Raw genomic sequence first — 21,200 nt, 5'->3', positions numbered from 1 at the left:
CACAATTTCCTCCCACCATCCTTCTGCTCTCTACCTATAATCAGACCCAAGTGCTGTTCATTCGAGTTCAGTATTTCTCGAATCCCTCCACTTCTCTTCATTCTTAAATCTTCCCCAACCTCTTCATTGATCTTCCTACCTGTATATCCACACTGGAACCCATCACCCTACTTAAAAATCCTTCATGGGCTCCCTAGTTGAGAGCAAAAACCAAGACTTCTATCTTTTTTTTTTTTAATCAAAAAAGGAAACCTCAAATTTAATTTAAAGGAAAAAAATCAGAAATCGTCTGAGAAAACAACAGAACAAATCAATTCCTGAAAAAAAGAGTTCTTCATCTTGGTGACCACATTTATTGAAAGGGTTAGAAAAAAATTAAAATGTCCTTTAGCTTAAGAATTTTTGAGTTATCTGCAATGCCAGGGTGGCTCAGTCAGTTAAGCGTCTGCCTTCAGCTTCGGTCATGATCCCAGGGTCCAGGGATTGAGTTGGGGTCATGATCCCAGGATCCAGGGATTAAGTCCTGCATCGGGCTCCTTGCTCAGGGGGGAGCCTGCTTCTCCCTCTGCCCACTGCTCCCCCCGTTTGTGCTCTCTCTCTCTCTCTCTCTGACGAATGAATAAAATCTTTAAAAAAAAAAAAAAGGGAATTTTTGAGTTACCTGCAAATCAACTCATTTCAGGAGTGGAAGCATCCGTGGTCATTTTTTTTTTTTTTTAAAGATTTTATTTATTTATTTGACAGAGAGAGACAGTGAGAGAGGGAACACAAGCAAGCAGAGTGGGAGAGGGAGAAGCAGGCTCCCCGCTGAACAGAGAGCCCGATGCGGGGCTCGATTCCAGGAACCTGGGATCATGACCTGAGCCGAAGGCAGACGCTTAACGACTGAGCCACCCAGGCGCCCCATGTGGTCATTTCTTAATATCAAAATTTACTCAGGTTTCTCTTTTGAATGTCTTCTACATTTAAAGAGGCAATCATACAAAATCTCCTATATTCCCTACACGATAAATTCTTTGTTAGTCAAGTCTCAGTGGAGGGGCAACTAGTACAACACTATCTCCCCGGACAAAAAGTATCGGAATATTCCGTTTTGCTGATTTATATATCTCTTCATATGTTTCCTCATCAATTTCTATACTAGTCAATACTAGTTCCACATCTCCCAATATCATATTTAAATGCTGATGGTAAACATGCAATCTGCCTCGAAGCTCTCTGTCATTTCTCATTTTCACTTAAATTCGCTCATCCAGGCTGAGCCTGATGAGATCCAGGGGCTCTTCTATGGTGTTGGTAGTTTGCTGCTGGTCCTCGTCGTCCACCATGTTTCAAAACCCAAGACTTCTATCTTTATATGGTATATAGACTTCCATAACTTGGGTCCTTGCTCTCTCCAGCGCGGTATCAGTGCTCTCTCCTTGACTCTGAATTCTAGCAATTCATGCAGCCATCCAAACTCAGGATGCTTTCCTAGAATTTGCTCTTCATCTTTGTCCATGCTGCTTTCTGTACTCTGCCCTTCCTTAACCCCTATTAAGCCTGCAACTCTCAACTCAGATACGTTCTCCTAGTTCTAGAAGCCTTCTCTGACGTGCCTCTTTCCTGTCCCTCCCCGCTCCCCATAGGCTGGTGGCCCCCTCCAGTGCTTTCACGCCATTTGTCAAACCAGACTGTAATTGCCTGTTTATCAGAGCTCTTTCTTGTCATTTGTATGCCTAATGTATGTTACATAACAGACTGGAGTCAATGTTGAAAGAGAGAAAGGAGAGACAGAGGGAAGAAAAGAGAGAGAGAGAGAAAGCCATATCTCAGGGCCAACTGGTTCTTTACTAACTTTTAAAATCACCTTTTTAAACTCAAATGTGACCTCTGCCAGGCTTTTTATAGAAGATTTGAGCTCTTTAGTTCTTGCCTTTAAAGATGCCTCCTGAGGCCACCCTGCCTCCTTCCCCTGAGGGATCCGTGTGAACTGAAAAGCTTGTAGGGAGGAAGACCTGAGGAAAATAATACTACACATTATTGTCTGAGCTTGGAAGGAAAAGCCATGAGAGGCTTGGAATGCTTCCCACAAGGCAGGGCAGATCACGGGGCAAAAGCTTTATAACTTTTAGAAGCAAGCTCTACATTTTGATGACAATCTTAAGAGTTTCACAAGGTATACACTTTATAGTGAATAACTTCCAAAGATTTCTACATCTCCTTTTAGGGTTGGTTTTCACTTACCTTGCCGAAAGTAGAGTAGGCCCTGAAATTTAAAGGTTTACCAATTTTTGGGGACTTCAGGGGTCCCTGACAAGGGTTATAATTTTGCTGGGTTATCATTTTGAATCATGAGTGTGGTAGGCCCTTGGGAATCCACATCACGACCCATCAGGTCATAGTAGCCCATGAAAGGACTAAAGAAGGGATTGTTAAAATGTTTCAGGTACATTTGACTGCCCCTCTTGGAGGAAGTTTTATGGCACAGTGCTATTCAAGATGGCCGGATGTAGCTCTTGCAAATAGCAGGGGTCTACTGCAATGATTTTTAGCTTGCCAGAAAAAAAAAAAACCTTACGATCCTGAAACTTAACCATCAAGCCCAGCAATGTGAATCAGGCAAATGACTTGAACAGATGGGTGGCCTTCCTAAGAGCCAGGCTAGAAAATCTCTGGCAACATAGCTAATTTTGTGGCCACGAGAGCCCTGAGAAATCAAGGAGCCTGGAGGCTGAACTGGAAGGATGGCCCTTCCTTCAAGGACCTCCAGAGTGACGCTACCCACATCACTAAGCCTCTGGAAACAGAACTGTGCGTTACAGCCGGACGTGACCTAATCCAGGAGGAAATGACTTCACTGTCAGCTGCCTTCCAACCCAGCTTCTCCCAGAACACAAGGTTGTAGAGGTCACAGACTCGGGGGTCAAACAAACCCAGCTTTGAGTTCCAACACCGTGACTAACCGATCAGCTGTGTAACCTTAGTGAATTTATTTAAATTAGGGTTTTTCCCCCCCCGGTGCCTTTCTTTGTATTTCACATGACGACTCTAACATTTACCTCTTAAAATTGTTCAAGTGTAAGCTGGACAATGTTCAGAATTCCTAACTCAGCACGCTGGACGCAAAGGCAGACGCTCAGCAGCAGGGCAGGACCTGCGTGCAGCCTCTCTGGGCCCCTTTGATTCCTTTGCCCACCCCCCCATCCCCCCGGAACTTTATAGTGAAACCCTGAACAAGCATCTTCACGGTCTTCTCTCCAAGGCCTTCAAATCAATACTCAATTGCTCATGTTTCAAAGTATAGAATTTGAATCCCTACAACAGCTAAGAATCTGAGAACCTAAATGGGCAAGAGAAATTGAATTCAAGAAAACTTTTATTTTTTGAGGTGAAACAGGCCCAACATCAAAAACACACTAGAAACGATTCCCCTCTACCAAGGGGGGGAGACACTGATGATTACATTCCATTAAAGCGGAAGGAGCTGTTAAAACTCCTCTTCTGTCCACAGGCCCTTGAGAATGTTGTCGAACAGTTGAAACATCTGGAAACCCATGCCCTGTTTTTCTTTCAATTTCTCACAAGGATCAGCTGCTGATTCCCAAGAACAAAGCAGCACCCGGCCAGTTCTCCAGCCCCTCCCACCACCACTTCTTATCTAGTAGGAGTCAAATGAATCAGACAAACAATATGACTTTTTAAAAATTATTTAATTTAGTAGTTTTCTTGGAAAAAAAACAATAAGGCAAAAAAAACGAAAATATATATAGTTTTGTTTTGATGTGACTTCATTTCACCTGAAGGACTCAAAGCTTCTCCATTAGCAGGAATCGGACTGGGGATCAGGCTGGGAAATGTAGTGCAGATGGTGGAGGAAGAAAGGTGGGGGATAAAGCAGAGACGTTCAGTTTGGTTGAGGAATTCCTGCTCTGGCTAAAGCCCCCTGATTAGGTCACAGCCTTGGCGGGCCTCCTTGAAAGAAGCCCCAGCACAATCCCGCGCTTAGGTTGGGAATCGGGGTCTTAGGAGGAAACTCCCCAGCGGTTGCCTGTCTCTCAAGTGCATCACAGCTAGGGAGGGAGGAATGGCGAGGAGGAACAGAAGTACTAATTTACCCAGTATAAATCCAATTTCCATGCAGGGATGGCTTCCTCTGGAATGATATTTCCCCCAGGACCCACACTGGCTGAGGCTCAGCAGTTAAGGAACAGAAACGAAAAACACTAACAAAAAGCATACAAGGAAGGCACCTCAATTTGTGATCCTCAACCAAGGGTGGGCTGCACAGGGGCAGATTTCTGAACAAGACAACTAAAACAAATACAGAACACAAAATGAAGGAAGCCAGGGCCCGACAGGAGCAGTTCTACCCACCCCACATGACGGCACTTTCAGCCCCACGTCCTAGGAAGAAGTGTCTTTTGGGAATCAGCTGTGTGTGCTGGGATTTGGCCAGACGCAGAATTAAACTGGAAACTACTGTCCTGACTCTCTACCCACGCTCTTCCTAACAAAAGAAGGAAAAAAGGCAGGAAAGAGTTAGGATTTCATTTTCAAGACCCAGGTAATTAGGAGAGCAGAATTTAGACAGCAGTGGGCACTCCACGATACAGAGGGACCGAGTCCCTGTTCGGTAACTGCCGGAGATGATCCTGCTCAGGTTCTGAATCTGTCTGCCCCTAAAAGATGGAAAACAGAGGAGGCTCCAGTCCACATCAGTATCCAAGAGAGAGTACCAGGGGGACAAAGGATATCAAAAGACAAGATTCTTAATGGGAAGAAGGAAAATCAAACAAAAAAATTAGATTTTTCTCTACATATATATAATATACAGATATTTAACACATTATTTGAGAGGTGGCTCCAGTCCATGGGGCTTGAGAGATGGTGAAAACTTTTGTTTCAAATTAACTCCTTCTCTCAAATTCTGAAGTATATCAGAATGGGACAGGTAATGCTTTGCTCCACACTGGGGCACAGACCCAAACTGGTATTGCGCTGAGAGAGAGAGAGAGACAGAGAGAGAGAGAGAGAAAGGGGGAGGAGGGAGGGAGGAGCAAGAAGGGCAATGAAGAATGGGGGTGAGGAGGAACTGGGAAAGCAAAGTGGCTGGCAGTCTTTTCCATCCTGCCTTGTGCTCTCAGAAGTTCCCCATCTGAAGAAGTCCATAAAACTCCCTTGTGAGGATAACACAACCCTCCTACCAACCACCAAAGTGGCCTCCGGTTGCTGTCAAACATGGAGGACAGCAGAAGGGTATTTTACACAAGTGAGGATAGAAACTTCCAAGAAATGTCAGTCTGAGTATTCCAATCTTACAGAACAAGCCCCCTTGCAATTGTTCCGACGCTGTAGTTATCTCGGGATGGACGCCCCATGAGACTGACCCCGTGTGTGACCCCATTTCGTGACGCCATGCCTAAGCTCCCCTGCGGTCATTCACGATGCCTCCATTGGTTAAGTCTGATGTGCTCCTCGTTCAAGGAGCTTCTAAATTCAGCTCTCACTCTGAACAGCACCAAAATGCCCCTGAATCATCACCTCACGCAGACCTTGGCTGAGCAGGATACTACAGGGGAGGGTGAACGACATCATCTTAAAGTGGGGGCAGAGGGAAAAGGACGAGCCAAGACCACCGGACTCTGCAGAAGGGGAGCAGCACTACGTTCCGGCCACTAAACCTCTCCCTCCCAAACACAGGGATCTAGTGAGTCGATTTCAGTTTCAATCAGCTAAGGCAACCAGCCAATCACCACCACTGGTGTCTGCTTCTGGTGATTGATTTGGACAAAATGATTGGTTAAGACAGACAAACTGGAGGAAAGCGCTCGGTCAGAGTCCCAAACGCCCGCTTTCCTGCACATCTTCTGTCCTCTTCTCCTTTGGATCCTCCTCCTTTTTGTTGCTGCCATTTCAGAAAATGTCTGGGCATGAGGTCCAGTCCTGTTTTTCTTTACACTCCCAGTATCCTCCCCTATAAATATGGGTTAGCTCCTTGGTAACAGGGTCCTTCTTCCGCTCAAACCACAGCGCCTTATAGGGATCATAGGGAGTGCCTAAAAGGGAAAGCGGGTAAAGAAAAACAGAATGAGAGCCAGAAACACACCAAGTGATTCTCCACCCATCGAGAGAGTGGAAGACAGGTTCGTTACCATCCTCTGTGGCTTTCATAGCTTCTGCTTCTCTCTTCTTTCTGGAAAGTCTTTGCTTTTCCTCCAGGCGCTGCTTCTCAGCATTGGCTTCATCCCAGCGCCCATTTTCCATCAGTCTCTGGTCAGGCCGCAATCGGCTGTCTGTGGGGGCGGTGCCACTTTCCCAGGCGTTGAGCGTCAGAGCAAGCTCTGAGAAGTAGTACATGTTTTCTGCATTCTTCCTACAAGTAAAGGATGAGAAAGACAAAGGGTGATGCCAGAGCCCCCTTGTTAAAAGCACACTGCCAAAAGACGGCCTCCCCAAAGCTGTTCTACAGACAGACAGACTCTAGGACCAGGGCAGGTTCCCCTCATGCAGAGACCCAGACTGGACTGCTCCCCATCCCCTTCCCTGGTGTCACTCGCTCCGGGAGTTTGCTGGGCTTCTGCTGTGCTCAGCGGAGATTAGGAAGAAATTCCTTAGGAAGAATGAAACATTCTATTAAATGGAAATTCCTTATTCTTATTTCCTTTGCTTTCTTTTTAACCTCTTTCTGGGATAATCTCGGCTCTTACTATAGACTGAACATATGAGATGACAGGGGACAAATGGACTCCATCTTATTTCTGAATTCCAGTACATGACCTCAGGGACCTTTATATTGCCACTGGGTCTCGGGCTAAGTTGCTAACAGGTGGTAGGCATCTTTCTCCTCTAGCTGCTTCTGAATCATTTTGTTCTAAATTATGAATATTTTTTGGCAGATGTGACTTGATTAGTTTCAATTTTCTTGACAAGGCACATTACAACTCAAATCATACAGTGACAGCCTTCTGGTAATCTCTCCAAAGGTTCTGAGTTCCCTGGCTTGATCCCTCACATGATTAAGCGGGAAGGAAGGCAGAAATGCCATCAGTACTGCTCCAAGGATGAGGCCAAAGTACTAGCTGGACAGCATACATACTGATACTCACGGTAAAGGGTTCCTTTTCCAGAGCAGGACCCTGCTTTCCTCTGCCTCATGGCCTCTCTGCCGAGCATCACCTCCATTTTCCCCAACGACTGGCTGTACTTTGAAACAATCCATTTTCTCATCCCATGTCCCCAGAAGGGCAAAGTGAACTTTTCCTGATGGATCTGTCACTTCCCCTGTCACCTACAAGGATGGAGAGTAGGGCTTTGGAGTACAGCATTCACTGTGGGTTAGCTTACCTGACTAGTCTGGAAACAAAGTCCTACAGTCAATACTGGTTAAATTTTGCTACAACAAACACCACGGAGCACCCAAATTATTTTGGTATACTTTTTTGAGCTGCTTAAAGTTAATGAGCCATGAGTTGGGGTTTCATCATTTTGTTGTACAGGCATTATTGTTGCAATGATATATGCAGGAAAATGATCTGAATGGTACTCAGAATTATGGTACTTTCTTCTCTCTATGATATTCTCTTCTCTCTGGTATTTCCTTCTTTCTTCAGAGACAGCCACAGACAGATTTAAATCCCCAGATCTTCTTCACTCTCCATCAAACTCATGACGCAATTCCACTGTGGTGGTGACACAGGACTTGCGCTTAGACCTCACAGTGGTCAAACCGCCCATCCTTCTTCCTGAAATCCTACTGGTCCTTCCTCTGTGTTCCCATTTCCAATCTCTCCTTGCTCTTGACTTTCACTTTCTTACTTAATGTCTTTACCAGAAAAGACAATGATTTAGTTTGGTAATGCAATCTAGTCCTCCTTCCTGCTGACTTTCTCCTTTACCTCTCCTTTTTTTTTTTCAAATCACCACATACATATTTAGGAGATATATATATACACGTTTAGACTATCTCTTCATCCATCATCTACACCAGCCCCCAAAGAGTAGGATTTCTAAGGGACACACACTAAGGAAAAACATTTAAATTCCAACTTCTCTTACCTTTCTTGCTACATCACGAGAGAAGTAGCTATAAGGAACAAATTTAAGATTGCACTTGTCTCCCGTCTTGTGATTCACAATATCAATTTCACCAGACTATAAAATAAAAAGCATCATGGATTGATTTTATTAAGAACGGAGGACTTGAATATCTGCCAGACCCCATGCCTCATAATTCTTCACTTTTCCATCATGTACTCTCAGACTCCCTTGCTTAAGGGTCTCAGCCGACTCCAAAAAGCTGTGAAATCCCTTTGGAACCTTGGTATTCCAGGTTAGGATCAAGACCAAATGGCCTTCTGGCTTTCTGTCAATCACGTGTCACATGTTCGGTGGCATGATTTGCCTTTCAGCACATATGTTAATATTCACATAATAATTTACCTTTCCAAACCAACCCCCCACTCATACCCTTCATGAACTCTGTGCTTAAATCAAAGTACTCTACTCACGATTCCAAGGTTACATATAGTGGGCCTTTCTACACTTTATTCATTTTCTCCTCCTTTCTATCTTCTAAATCCCAAACCACGTTAAGACTCAGCTTGGGGTGCCTGGGTGGCTCAGTCAGTTAACTGTCTAACTCTTGGTTTCGGCTCAGGTCATGATCTCAGGGTCATGAGATCAAGCCCTGCATTGGGCTCTGTGCTCAGTGTGGAATCTGCTTGAGATTCTCTCTCTCTCCCCTCTCCCTCTGCCCCTCCCCTCGCTTGCCCCCGCCTCTCTAAAATAAACAAACAAATAAATATAATCTTTAAAAAAAAAAACAGTATTCCTTTTCTGAATTTACTGCAACCATTGTCTTAAGAGCAGACTGACAATTAGATGTTATCTTAGTACAGCTCTTAACACTAACGTATTTTGTTAATACTTTTCAATCTATACGTATTTGTCATGTTATCTGCAATATGATAATTCTTGAAGGACAATGTCTTATCTGGCTTTGTATCTCCAAGACCTGGCACTTTGCCTAGCAGTAAATGTCTGATGAATAATGAAAGGATGAAGAGTAGCAGCCGTGTTTATTATTCTGTTGTACTTTCACAGTAGCCAACACAGTCCTGGTAGAGTAGTCACGGAATGAATGTTATAAATTGGTCATTTACAAAAAATAATTTGTGGTATAGAAACTTGGGAGGTCAGGGTAGGGCTTCTGGCTGAGAGCAATTCCTTAGGAGACACAGGTAAATCCGTAACAACAGTCTGGGGCCAGTTCACATGTCCTTGATACCGCACAGACGTACCTACGAATGTATTCTTCTGAACTTTGGGCACCTCTGCTTACCTGATCTATCCACAACTTGCCCACGATAATGTTGTGCACCGTCGTGGTAACCTTCTTCCAAGTGTAATGGTGCCCAGTTGCATGGAAAATACAGTGGATGCTACCTGGGAACAGAGATAGATACACAAATTAAGTCAAATATTAAAACAATAGCACCATGTTAGCTACAAATAACAATGGATTGATTTTCTTCTATCAATATTTCTTACTTTTAAAAGGAAAACAATAAACCAAAAAGGATTTATAATCTTCTTAAATGTTGGAAGCACTGATTGAATTTTTTCACTTCATTTTTAAATTTATGAATAAACTATAACTAAATGATGACAAACACTGACAACTGATAGAGCTTAGCTAGGAAGCAATATTCTGCAATTGCAGAAATAAAAATGAAAGCAAAAGCTCCAATCTTTTCACCAACTGTGCCTGCCATACACATTGCAAAATTTACAGGAACAGGTCAAATCTGCCCCAACATGAAAAAATAAAATTGAACTGCGAAAAGGAGCACACACTGGTAGTCAGGCCTGAGGGCCAGGCCCTCTTGTTAGTAACTAGCTGTGTGACCTTAAGTAAACCACTTTTCTAAGGGCATTAACAGTAATGGAGTAGTGGATAGAGCAAGGGCTTTGGAATCAGGCAGAACTGGACTGAATCCTGGCTCCAACACTCATTAGAGGTGTGAACCTGGGCTGTATAATAAAGAATCTGTCTGATCTTTGTCCACGGTGTCCGGGAGGGAACCTCTAAACCCTTGGACTTTCCCAAGTGATAGTAGTATCTGTGTTATTCATGGGGGCCCTGATAGTTTAAGCCAATGAGGTAACATGGTGGGCCCCTGGATAGCTTATGCTCAGGATGAGGCCAGGCCAGAAAGATCAACCATGTAATTACAGACTTGGGGCCCTGAATCACTTGCTATCAGCCGGACCTCCCGATCTCCTGGGAATGGTATTCCCTTCCCTCCAGGGAGGGAAGGAGACCTGGGTATTGAGTGTAGTCATGTGGCCAATGGCTCAATCATGCCCACCTAATGAAACCCTAGTAAAATCTCTGGACAATGAAGTTTGGTGCGGCTTCCTGGTTGGTGAACACATCAATGTGCGAGGAGGATCATGTGCCCTGATTCCATGGGGGAAGGCATGGAAGCTCTATGTTCAGGACACTTGCAGACCTTGCCCTATGTGTCTCTCCATTTGGCCGGTCCTGATTTATACCCTTTATAATAACTATGATAGTGAGGATAGTTCTTTCTTGGGTTCTATGAGTCATCCTAGCAAATTATCAAAACTGAAGCCAGTTGATCAGAAGTACAGAGGGCCTGGGAAGCCCCAAACTTGTGGCTGGCACCTGCGGTGAGGGCGGTCTTGTTGGAGCCTGTGCCCTTGACTTATGGGGTCTGCATGAATCTGGGTGGTTAGCAACAAAATGCATGAGAGTACTATATCCTGCAGATGTTTTATAATTTCCCTAGGCCTCAACTTTATTATCTGTACACTTGGGATAAGCACACCTTGTTGTGCAGTAAATACAGTTTATCTGCGCAGTAAGATGCTTGAAACATAATCGGCACTCAGGACATAATCAGGACATAATAAACTTCTCTTGTCCCTATGAGTTCATTTCGCATACCAAACCAAAAAGTGAGGTGAACAGAAGTGACTAGAGATTCAAAATAATTAAGAACTTATACATATATACAAGAACTATATATATATATATATGTATATCTTTTTTTAAAGATTTTATTTATTTATTTGAGAGAGAGAGCACACACGCACATGTACGAGTTGGGGGCGGCGGGGGCAGAGGGAGAGTGAATCCCAAGCCAACTCCGTGCTCAGCGTGGAGCCCGACGTGGGGCTCAATCCCAGGACCCCGAGAATGTGACCTGAGCCAAAATCAAGAGTCAGATGCGTAACCAACAGAGCCACCCAGGCGCCCCTCTCTGTCTATCTTTATATACATGTTGACTAATACAGTCAGTTACAGTACCAGGGTAAGTCCAAGCTCCCTCTGCAACCACTAATGAACAGGAGACTAATTATGTGTCTTTCTCTCTTTCTCGTACAAGAGATTAAAATAGCCCTGCTGGCGGCAGCAGTGATGACGACGAGGCCAAGGACAACAGCAGCGGCTCTGCTGGCAGCACCCGCTGTGTCCCAGGCACTGGGCTATGCTCTCCTCAACTATTAGCTCATTTAATCTTCACAACCACCTTTCAAATATCTGTGCCACCTAAACATATGCTAAGTTTCCTGCTCAATACCTCTTCCACTGCGACTGCTGTCTAAAGCCACCATCAGGGGCGCCTGGGTGGCTCAGTCGTTAAGCGTCTGCCTTCGGCTCAGGTCATGATCCCAGGGTCCTGGGATCGAGTCCCGCATCGGGCTCCCTGCTCAGTGGGAGCCTGCTTCTCCATCTGCCTGCCGCCCCCCCGCTCGTGCTTGCTCGCTCTCTCTGACAAATAGATAAAAAAATCTTAAAAAGAAAATAATAAAGCCACCATTATCTCTTGCCTGAAGCTAACAACTCTGTTTTGGTCCCAGCTTCCACCACAGTCACCTTTGAGTCTCTGGTCAAAGCGATCCGTTTAAAACATGTCAAGTCAACTTACCACACTGTATAAAATCTTTCAGTTTCTTCCCACTGCAATGAAAACAAAACTCAACTCCTTTCCCTGCTGTACAAAACCCTACAAGATCTGGCCCCCGTCGACTCCTCAGATCGCACTCGGAAGCTGCTGTGGCCTTTGTGCTTCTCGAGCATGCTGTGCTCGCTCCCCTCTCAGGGGCCTTTATCTTTAAGGGGTTCTCTCTGCTGGGACACTCTCCTCCAGATCTTCTTCTGGTTGGCTTCTTTTCATTAATTAGCTCTCTGCTGCAATGTAACCTCTTCAGAGAGAACTTCCTTGGTGACCTTGTCCAAGGAACCACCACAAACACATTCATTTCTCCACCACTCACCCCTATCTCTGCTTGCTCTATTTCTTCATAGAATTACCACTATATAAAATTAAATAATTATTGACAATAATTATTATCTAGGTGTTTGTTTAATTTTATGTCTGCTTAAGAAGAGAATGCAAGCTGGGGCATCTGGGTGGCTCAGACGGTTAAGGAACCAGCTCTTGATTTTGGCTCAGGTGACCATCTCAGGGTCTTGGGATCAAGCCCCACACTGGGCTGCATGCTGGGCATGGAGTCTGCTTGAGATTCTCTCTCCCCCTGCTTCTGCCCTCCCCCACCCCCCACTCACACACTCTCTTTCTCTGCAAAAAAAAAAAAAAGGGAAAGAAAAGAACGTAAGCTAAGTGAGGGCAAAGTGGCTCTTGTCCACCATTACATACCCAGAGCACCGAGAACCGTTTCTGGCATACAGCGTGCACTCAAATACCTGCGGACACCTCAGCTCCAGGCACTGTTATCCCCCATATTTGTTTCTATTGCTGCTGGAACCAATTGCCACAAACTTTACAGCTTAAAACAACACGGTTGTTAAATTGTTACATTTCTGGAAGTCAGAAGTCTAAAATTAAGTGTCAACAGGGGCTGTGTTCCTCTGAAGGCTCTATGGGAGATCCATTTTCTTGCCTTTTCCAGCTACCAGAGGCCACCCACATTCTCCAGCCTGTGGTCTCTTCCCAATGTCACTCCTGCTTCTGTTGTCACTGCCCCTGATTCTCCAGCCTCCCTCTCATAAAAACCTTTGTGATTGTATTTGAGCCTATAGAAACACTCCAGAATTGTCTCCCCATCTCAAGATCTTTAATTTAACCACACCTACAAAGTTCCTTTCACTATGATATGTTAGATATTCACAGGTTCCAGGGATTAGGATGTGGACATTATTTGTAAATGAGGAGAGCATTATTTAGCCTACCACATCCCCCTTTTATCAACAAAGACCCTGAGCTCGAAGAGGTAATTTTCCCAAGGTCACAGAGCTAGTAAGGGCCAGAGATGAAGTTCAGAGTAAGATCAGAATGTCTGCACTGCCCAATACCATAATCTTATGTCCCACCCTGCTAATGTACCTGTTGTTCTGTAGAGTGTCCCCTTCCAGCTCCCAGGGATAGTGGAAAAACAAAGAAAGCCCCATGACTGCCTTCCTTTATATAATATTTATGTCTCGGAGACTTGACAGTAAGTTAAAGATCTAAAAATTGAGGCACTTAAAATATATGAAAAGGAAGATAGGCACTTCAGAATAGTCAAGTAAGGACTTTATATATCTGTTCCTCAGTAAAATCAATAAGAACACTAGGCAAAAATAATCAGAATCAACTTTTTCAGAACTCTACTAAGAAAAATGAGCTTTGTGGCATTTTAACTTGCCCTCTTTCCATCCTCCTCTCCCCAGCTTGGCAGTAGCCTTGAAAACCAGCAGCCTCACAATCATGGTAGACATGAAAACCAGCAAGCAGCCTAGCAAACACTGGAGGCAGCAGATGGTATGAAGCTCCCCAAAAGCTCAATCTCCAAGGAACTGCCACTATCTGACCTGTCTGGTGGTTCCTGTGAAACGGTTTATCTTTATTTGACGTGACTTAGCATCTGCTCACCTCAAACAGCCTTTTCCCAGGGGTGACAAACAAAACAACCAATGACAATTGTTTAACACAGTAGCTGCCTGAGGTGGTGTTCACAATTGGAGCAGTTAAGGGGGCCCCTGGGTGGCTCAGCTGGTTGAGCATCCGACTTTTGGTTTTGGCTCAGGTCATGATCTCAGGGTCGTGACATCGAGCCCTGCATTGGGCTCCACACTGAGCATGGAGTTTGCTTGGGATCCTCTTTTTCCCCTCTCCCTCTGCCCCTTCCCCAGTTGCTCTCTCTCTCTAAAACAAAACAAAACAAACAAAAAAACAAAACCCCACAACTGGAGCAGTTAAAGAAATAATGGCCCAAAATTCCAAATTTGATGAAAAACATTCATCTACATATCCAAGAGGCACAATGAACTCCAACAGGATAAACTCAAAGAGCACCATGCCAGAACCCATCATAATCAAACCACTGAGAGACAAAGAGAGACTCTTGAAAACACTAAGAGAGAAGGGATGCATCACATATACATGATCCTCAATAAGATTATCAGAAACTTCAGAGGCCAGAAGGCAGTGGGGTGACATAACCAATAATGCTGAAAGAAAAAAATTTAGCAAACCAGGAATTCTATAGCCAGCAAAACTATCCTTCACAAACAAACAACTTAAGACATTTTCAGACAAACAAAAACTTAAAGAATTCATAGCTAGCCGATCTTCAATAAATATACTAAAGGAAGTCTTTCAGGATGAAATGAAAGGACACTGGACAGCAACTTAAATCTCCATTAAGAAGAGACTGGTAAGGGGCACCCGAGTGGCTTAGTTAAGCATCTGCCTTCAGCTCAGGTCATGATCCCCAGGTCCGGGGGAGCCCCGCATCAGGCTCCCTGTTCAGCATGGAGTCTGCTTCTCCTTCTGTCCCTCCCCCTCCCCATGCTAACTCTCTCTCTCTTTCAAATAAATTAATAAAATCTTTTAAAAAAAGAAGAGACCAATAAAGGTAACTATAATTAAACTATTAAAAAATAACAGTATATATTTTTTGTTTGCAACCTTTTTTATGCTATATGATTTAAAAGACATGCCTATAAAGCAAGTTATAAAACTATGCTGATGAGATTATAATGTATGAAAACAATTTACATGAAAATAAAAACACAAAGGAAGAAAAAGGTACTGGATCTATATTGTTGCAAAGTTTTTGTGTACTATTGAAATTAAATTAGTATTAATCTGAACAAGATGCTTAGATGTTAATTGTACTATCCAGGATAACTGCTATAAAAATACCTTTAAAAATATAGTAAAAGAAATAACAACGGAATTAAAATGGTAAACTAGAAAAGTATTTACCATAAAAGAAGGAACTTACAGAGGAAGAGAGAACAAAAAAAAGACAGAAGATACACAGAAAACAAAAACTAACAAATAAAAAACCCAAAAAACAAAAATGGCAGATATAAATCCTACCTAATCAGTAATTAATTATAAGTAATCACTCTAATCAAAAAGTAGAAATTGCAAGAATGTTTAAAATATATAAGGGGAATTTTTGTACTAAAATGCCACTCGGGAGCAAAATTCAAGGTCCATGGAGACCCACAGTGTCACTGACGCAGAGTTTCAGGCTGACTGGTTGTTTCATTCATATTCCCTAATTGTGATTCTCCTTGGGTTAGAGAGCTCCAACACTATAAAATAACACCCATTTAAATGTGTCTTTTTAGGGGTCCCTGACTGGCTCAGTTGGTAGAGCATGCAGCTCTTGATCTCGGGGTTGTGAGTTTGAGCCCCACACTGGGTGTAGAGAAAATTACTTATTAAATTATTACTTAAAAATAACAATCTTAAAACAAATAAATACCTATATACATAAATATGTCTTTCCTTTTTTTTTTTTCTTTATTTTTAAAGATTTTATTTACTTATTTGACAGAGAGAGACAGCAAGAGAGGGAACACAAGCAGGGGGAGTGGGAGAGGGAGAAGCAGGCTTCCAGCAGAGCAGGAAGCCCAATGTGGGGCTCAATCCCAGGACCCTGGGATCATGACCTGAGCCGAAGGCAGATGTTTAATGACTGAGCCACTTAGGCGCCCCCTTTTCTTTCTGTTTTTTTTTTAAGATTTTTAAAATTTATTTATTTGTCAGAGAGAGAGAGAGTGAGAACAAGCAGGGGGAGCTACGGAGGGAGAGGGAGAAGGAAGCTCCCCACTGAGCAGGGAGCCCGATGCAGGGCTCGATCCCAGGACCCTGGGATCATGACCTGAGCTGAAGGCAGATGCTTAACCAACTGAGCAACCCAGATGCCCCATTTCTTTCTTTTCTTTTAGAGAGAGAGAGAATATGGGCATGTGGGTGAGGGGGAGAGGGAGAGAGAGAATCCTAAGCAGGCTCCATGCTCAGTGTGGAGCTCAATGTGGGACTCGATCTTACGACCCTGAGATCAATGATCTGAATTCAAGAGTAGGATACTTAACCAACTGAGCCACTCAGGTGCCCCAAATGTGCCTCTTTCAACTTTAAGGCTACCACCTGGTTCTAATACCCTGGAACTTGATGAGCAAATTCACATGTACCCTCTGCCACTGTCTTCATTTTGCACGCTTCCATTATGTTTTCTAGAAGCATTCTTCTTTCTAGATTGCAGGAGTTCTAAGTTTTCTAATCTATTTTACAAGGAAACTCAGACTCCCTGCCACCACTTCCAAAAACCATCTGTTTGCCTACTCACTCACAACCCTGTCCAAATATTGTTCTTCAGTGACATCTACTGGTTTAACAATTTACCCTAGGAGAGTCGAGTGCCATTGCAAATGTAAAAATTTCACTGAAGGATTCTCCTTCCAAGTCACTGATCCAAAATATTAAATACAGCCATCCCCAGGGCCAATGTCCAGAAATCCCACGCTCTGTACTTGAGTTTCCTGTCACTATGTCAATTCTTTGTTCAGTCTCCCTATGAAAACTGGGATCTTTGCTTTGCTCACTTATACTTCCGGCCTGGTATATGGCAGGTGCTCAATATTTAATGGATGGAGGGACTTAAGACAACACAACCTGGTGACCTGAATCCTTAAATAACCATAGGAATGGAATCCTATCAAAGATAATTTTTTAACTCTAAAAAGTTAGATCCACCACATATACCATGTTCATATAGTTATTTACCCCTCAGGGAACTCTATATTAGTCAAATCATAGAGAAAATGTATCACTGGTAGATTTACTGCTATTTTATTGCTATTTATGAGATTTATCGCTACTTTTAAACAAGCTCCCCCTACTTGTTCTCTCTCTCTCTCTGACAAATAAATAAATTTTAAAAATCTTTAAAAAAAAAAAAAAGAAAAGGCGGCTCCTTAGAATTAAAATCCATCCCTTTGGAGATCCTCAGGGGGCCTCAAACTTCTCCATGGGTGAAAGTCATATTGTAATATGACCATTAACATCCTAGTTCTGCAAATTAGGTTAGAACACCCCAGGCTTTACTACTCTTTTTTTCTTTTTTTAAAGATTTATTTATTTATTTGAGAGAGCGAGAATGAGAGAGAGAAAGAGTACATGAGAGGGGGGAGGGTCAGAGGGAGAAGCAGGCTCCTCGCCAAGCAGGGAGCCCAATGCGGGACTCGATCCAGGGACTCCAGGATCATGACCTGAGCCGAAGGCAGTTGCTTAACCAACTGAGCCACCCAGGCGCCCCAGGCTTTACTACTCTTAACCTAATACTTCTGAAATTGTTAGCATCAAAGACAGTTAAGCAATTTGAACCTTTTCTAAGGTCTTCAGTGAACATCAAGACCAAAATCCCTCAGTCACCTTTGATCTAAGAGTCTTTTGCATATCAACCACGAGGCCCTAGAGCTAACACTCCCGTTTCTTTTCTCCTTTTAATATATCACAAACATTCCTGCATTTGTTTTCTGGCTAATTTTTTTTTCTAGAAACTTTCTCATTTCTATACCTGCTACATTTTGTATTTCTGAGAGAAAGGGGAATTTACTGAAGAAGACGACTCTAACCCAGCACTAAGGCTACGCCTCATGACGGACTAGAACTGGGAAATGGAAGGCCACCGGGAGCTTAGGCAGTTACCCTGTCGGCTCTGTCTCTAGGGAGCTACTTGGTTTCTTTCTGTCTGCTCTGTGTTTCTTTTTCAGCATTCACTCTTCTGGACACACACGGCCAAATGTGGCTGCTCTGGTTCAAGAGAACCTCGAGAATCTCTACTACACTTTGTGAATAATCTCATTTCCCCTAAAGTATAGACTCTCCAATACTGCATATTAGGAGTCCTATTCCCAGGCCTGATCTTTTTCATGTTGGTGCACAATAAACTTGTAATCCAATAAGATCTTTTAAAATAAAGTTTCATCTTACCTGGAGTTCAGCCATTCATAAATGATACTTCACCCTTCCAGTGGTGGAAGAGAGAGGGGAGAAAGGAGAGGAAAAGGGGAGGGACCACCCGAGAAACCTAACCTTGCAGTCACAGGAACTGTGATTTATGGAGTGAAGCTAAGCTGACTGCTAGAGTAGTGGGGGCAACAACACCGGTTAAGAGAAAGAGTTTTAAGCATGCTAGATTTTATATTCTAAAATAATACTTAAAGATTTATTAGATATAACTAAGAAGAAGCATTTATGACTGGATGGATCCTTAAAGAATCTCATGCCTCCTCACTCATTTGATCGCTGAGAAGTGAAATGACCTGCCCAAAGCTGGTGAGTTAAGGTTCAGTACCCAAATCAGATTTCTAGTCTCCTATTAAACCAGTGACCACTTCTTTCATGCCAGAAAATCTTTCTTTTTTACACAGATGGCAGCCTTACCGAGGGGCATGATGGAGAGGTATTTGCCTCGGAATTTGCTGGTGATTTTGATTTCCTGACGCAATGTCCAGCCATTTTTGGACTCGGCATGGTGTGCAGCAGCAGGGGGATGATGACTCACCTTGAAGAAATCAGTGGTTCAAATTAAGACGGAGGAAAGGAGAAGGAAAAGATACCGCCTATGAATTGGTGATAAAACACCCAAAACGCACGCATGACATTTTTATACCCACAACAGTAGGTGAACACCAGGGCCTCCAGTGTTGAAGCCCTAAAGGAAAAGAAGGCAGTCTGGAATGACAGGACTGGAATTTCTGCAAATATAACACCCAGAGGTATCAACCAAAACCATCCCTTTCTTCAAAGTAAATGTGTCACAGTCCTGAGGCTCCTTTACCTGCTCACAGAGGGAGCGGTACCCATTCTCCTCTAATCGGTCCAGCTCGAAAGTCTCCCCAAGGAGTGGGTTGAATGGCTTGCTGGTACGGAAGACAGTAGTGGAGTAGGAGGACACGGTGAAAGCTGCAACGTAACAGAGCTGTTCTAGAGAGTTCTCACATTTTGCAGCTCGGTCTAACAGCTCATGGTATTCCAGATCTTCAGTAAGGCGCTGAAGCATGGATAAGGGCTCATTAAAGTTCACCTGTCAGGAAAAGAACAGATTTAAAAACTTTGCCCACACATCTATAAGAGACAGTTGAATGTTTCTGCAGGTAGAGAGACATATCGTGATGTCGAGATGATAAAGCCAATCACTGGGAAGAAAAGAGGCCTCTGCTCAGGAGACCAGCTCTAAGATCTAACCTACAAGTGACGCACTCTCCCTGGTCAACTGTCCTTGTCAATGAGCGGTATAAATCACTGTTTTCATTTATTTCACTAACTGTAAGCTCTTTGAGATGGGAACCGTGCCTCTTCGTTCATCCCTGCATATCCGAGAGCCATTGATGCCTCATCCATAGGAAACCATCATCAAATAGGTATAGAAAGAATGAATAAAAGAAGAAATGTATTTTAGCACAAGTATACTCAGAGAGGAAGTAAGGTATTTAAAATTCTTGAGGAAGAAAAGAAAGGGTAGTAAATTACAAGTACAGGCTTGTCCCGACTGGTGAAAAGAAAACATTACAAAAGTTAGCTTCTACTCCTGGATGAGACAATTGCTAATTTTTTTTTTTTTAAGATTTTATTATTTTTTTTGTGAGAGAGAGCGAGCTCAAGCGGGGGGAGAGGCAGAGGGAGAGGGAGAAGCAGACTCCCGCTGAGCAAGGAGCTCGACATGGGTCTCGATTCCAGGACCCTGGTGTCATAACCTGAGCTGAAGGCAGACACTTAACTGACTGAGCCACCCAGCCGCCCCTCAATTGCTAATTATTGATTCAGTTCTACATCAGGCCAGGATTCTGGTTTCTTCTCTGAGGCTGGACAGTTGTGTTCTGAACAGGAGTGCTCATGATGGGGGCTCACTGGGGGCTTCGGGTGTTTCTGCCTTTCAAGTTTCAGAGCCAACTTAGGGCTCTCAACCACAGGATGAAGAAAGTGTGTGTGTGCTTCTGTAGGGCAGATGTTCATTCATTCATTTATCCCCTTACGCATTCCACAAATATTTAGTGAGCCCTCATGTTTGCCAGGCCCTGTACCCCCGCTGGGTATAGAGAGACGTGAACAAAAGAGACATTATCTCTCCATCCCCCCAAAAAGAGTTAATTTCTAAATTGACTGGAATTTAAGAGGACTTTACTACTTAAAAAATCACTATAAAAAACAGGGTAGGTTCCCAGGCTAGCCCACAAAGCTTACTTTAGCTTTACAATACAGCAATCTCGCTGAACAAGCCTGCATATCATTAGCCTGAGTTCTGAACCCAGAGAACAGAGGAAGGAGGAAAACAATTCCCTTTCTATTGACTAGCGCTGGCCTAGAGCAATATTTCAGTTAAAACAAACAAAAACACTTCTCTTTCCTGCGGTCCCACCTCTTTTTCCACATTTTTGTCCAATCTCCTACCCACCAATCTCTGAGCCACATAGTACCCTAATATTTACTGCCCTCCCAATTGTGAACTGTCTCGTAATTTCTACTATAATAAGCTTTAAAAAGGAAAAAGTTTACCTGAGATGCCATTACCCAAAGATAACCATTATATTTTCATGTTTATTTCTATGCATTTATACATTTAAAAAATGAAAAATAGGCTATGGCCTGCTTTTTCTCTGAGAAATATATCCAGCATTTCTCTGTGAAAATTTCCCAGTGAACACAGAGCCACCGGACCAACAATAGAACACTCCCCTTTTGGGGGGCGCCTGGGTGGCTCAGTCAGTTAAGTGTCTGCCTTCAGCTCCGGTCATAATCTCAGGGTCCTGGGATCGAGCCCTGCATTGGGCTCTCCGTGGGGAGTCAGCTTCTCCCTCTCACTCTCCCCTCTGTGCTCTCTCTCTCTCAAATAAATTACAAATTAAAATCTAAAAAAAAAAAAGAACACTCCTCTTTTGGGAA

General features: G+C 43.4%; 1 protein-coding gene and 1 pseudogene across 1 annotated transcript in view; both read right to left on the bottom strand.

Annotated features, from left to right (window-relative positions):
* Positions 1 to 1,019: 1,019 nt before the first annotated feature.
* Positions 1,020 to 1,328, bottom strand: LOC118547211 (U6 snRNA-associated Sm-like protein LSm3 pseudogene; annotated as a pseudogene).
* A 2,345-nt stretch (positions 1,329 to 3,673) lies between these two features.
* The window catches only part of OSBP (oxysterol binding protein), a 34,575-nt gene continuing 17,048 nt past the window's right edge, over positions 3,674 to 21,200 (bottom strand). Inside the window, exons 8-14 of the mRNA XM_036110590.2 lie at positions 19,099 to 19,344; positions 18,702 to 18,822; positions 9,323 to 9,426; positions 8,038 to 8,133; positions 7,089 to 7,270; positions 6,135 to 6,355; positions 3,674 to 6,038 (exon numbers count right to left, since the gene is read on the bottom strand). Of these exons, the coding sequence (XP_035966483.2) occupies positions 5,896 to 6,038; positions 6,135 to 6,355; positions 7,089 to 7,270; positions 8,038 to 8,133; positions 9,323 to 9,426; positions 18,702 to 18,822; positions 19,099 to 19,344 (1,113 nt within the window). The 3' untranslated portion in view covers positions 3,674 to 5,895. The remainder of the gene's footprint in view (positions 6,039 to 6,134; positions 6,356 to 7,088; positions 7,271 to 8,037; positions 8,134 to 9,322; positions 9,427 to 18,701; positions 18,823 to 19,098; positions 19,345 to 21,200) is intronic.

Source organism: Halichoerus grypus, chromosome 11 (genome assembly GCF_964656455.1).
Source record: "Halichoerus grypus chromosome 11, mHalGry1.hap1.1, whole genome shotgun sequence".
Taxonomy (NCBI): domain Eukaryota; kingdom Metazoa; phylum Chordata; class Mammalia; order Carnivora; family Phocidae; genus Halichoerus; species Halichoerus grypus.
Note: the sequence above shows the minus strand (reverse complement) of the source record. Positions and strands in the feature narration are given on the sequence as shown.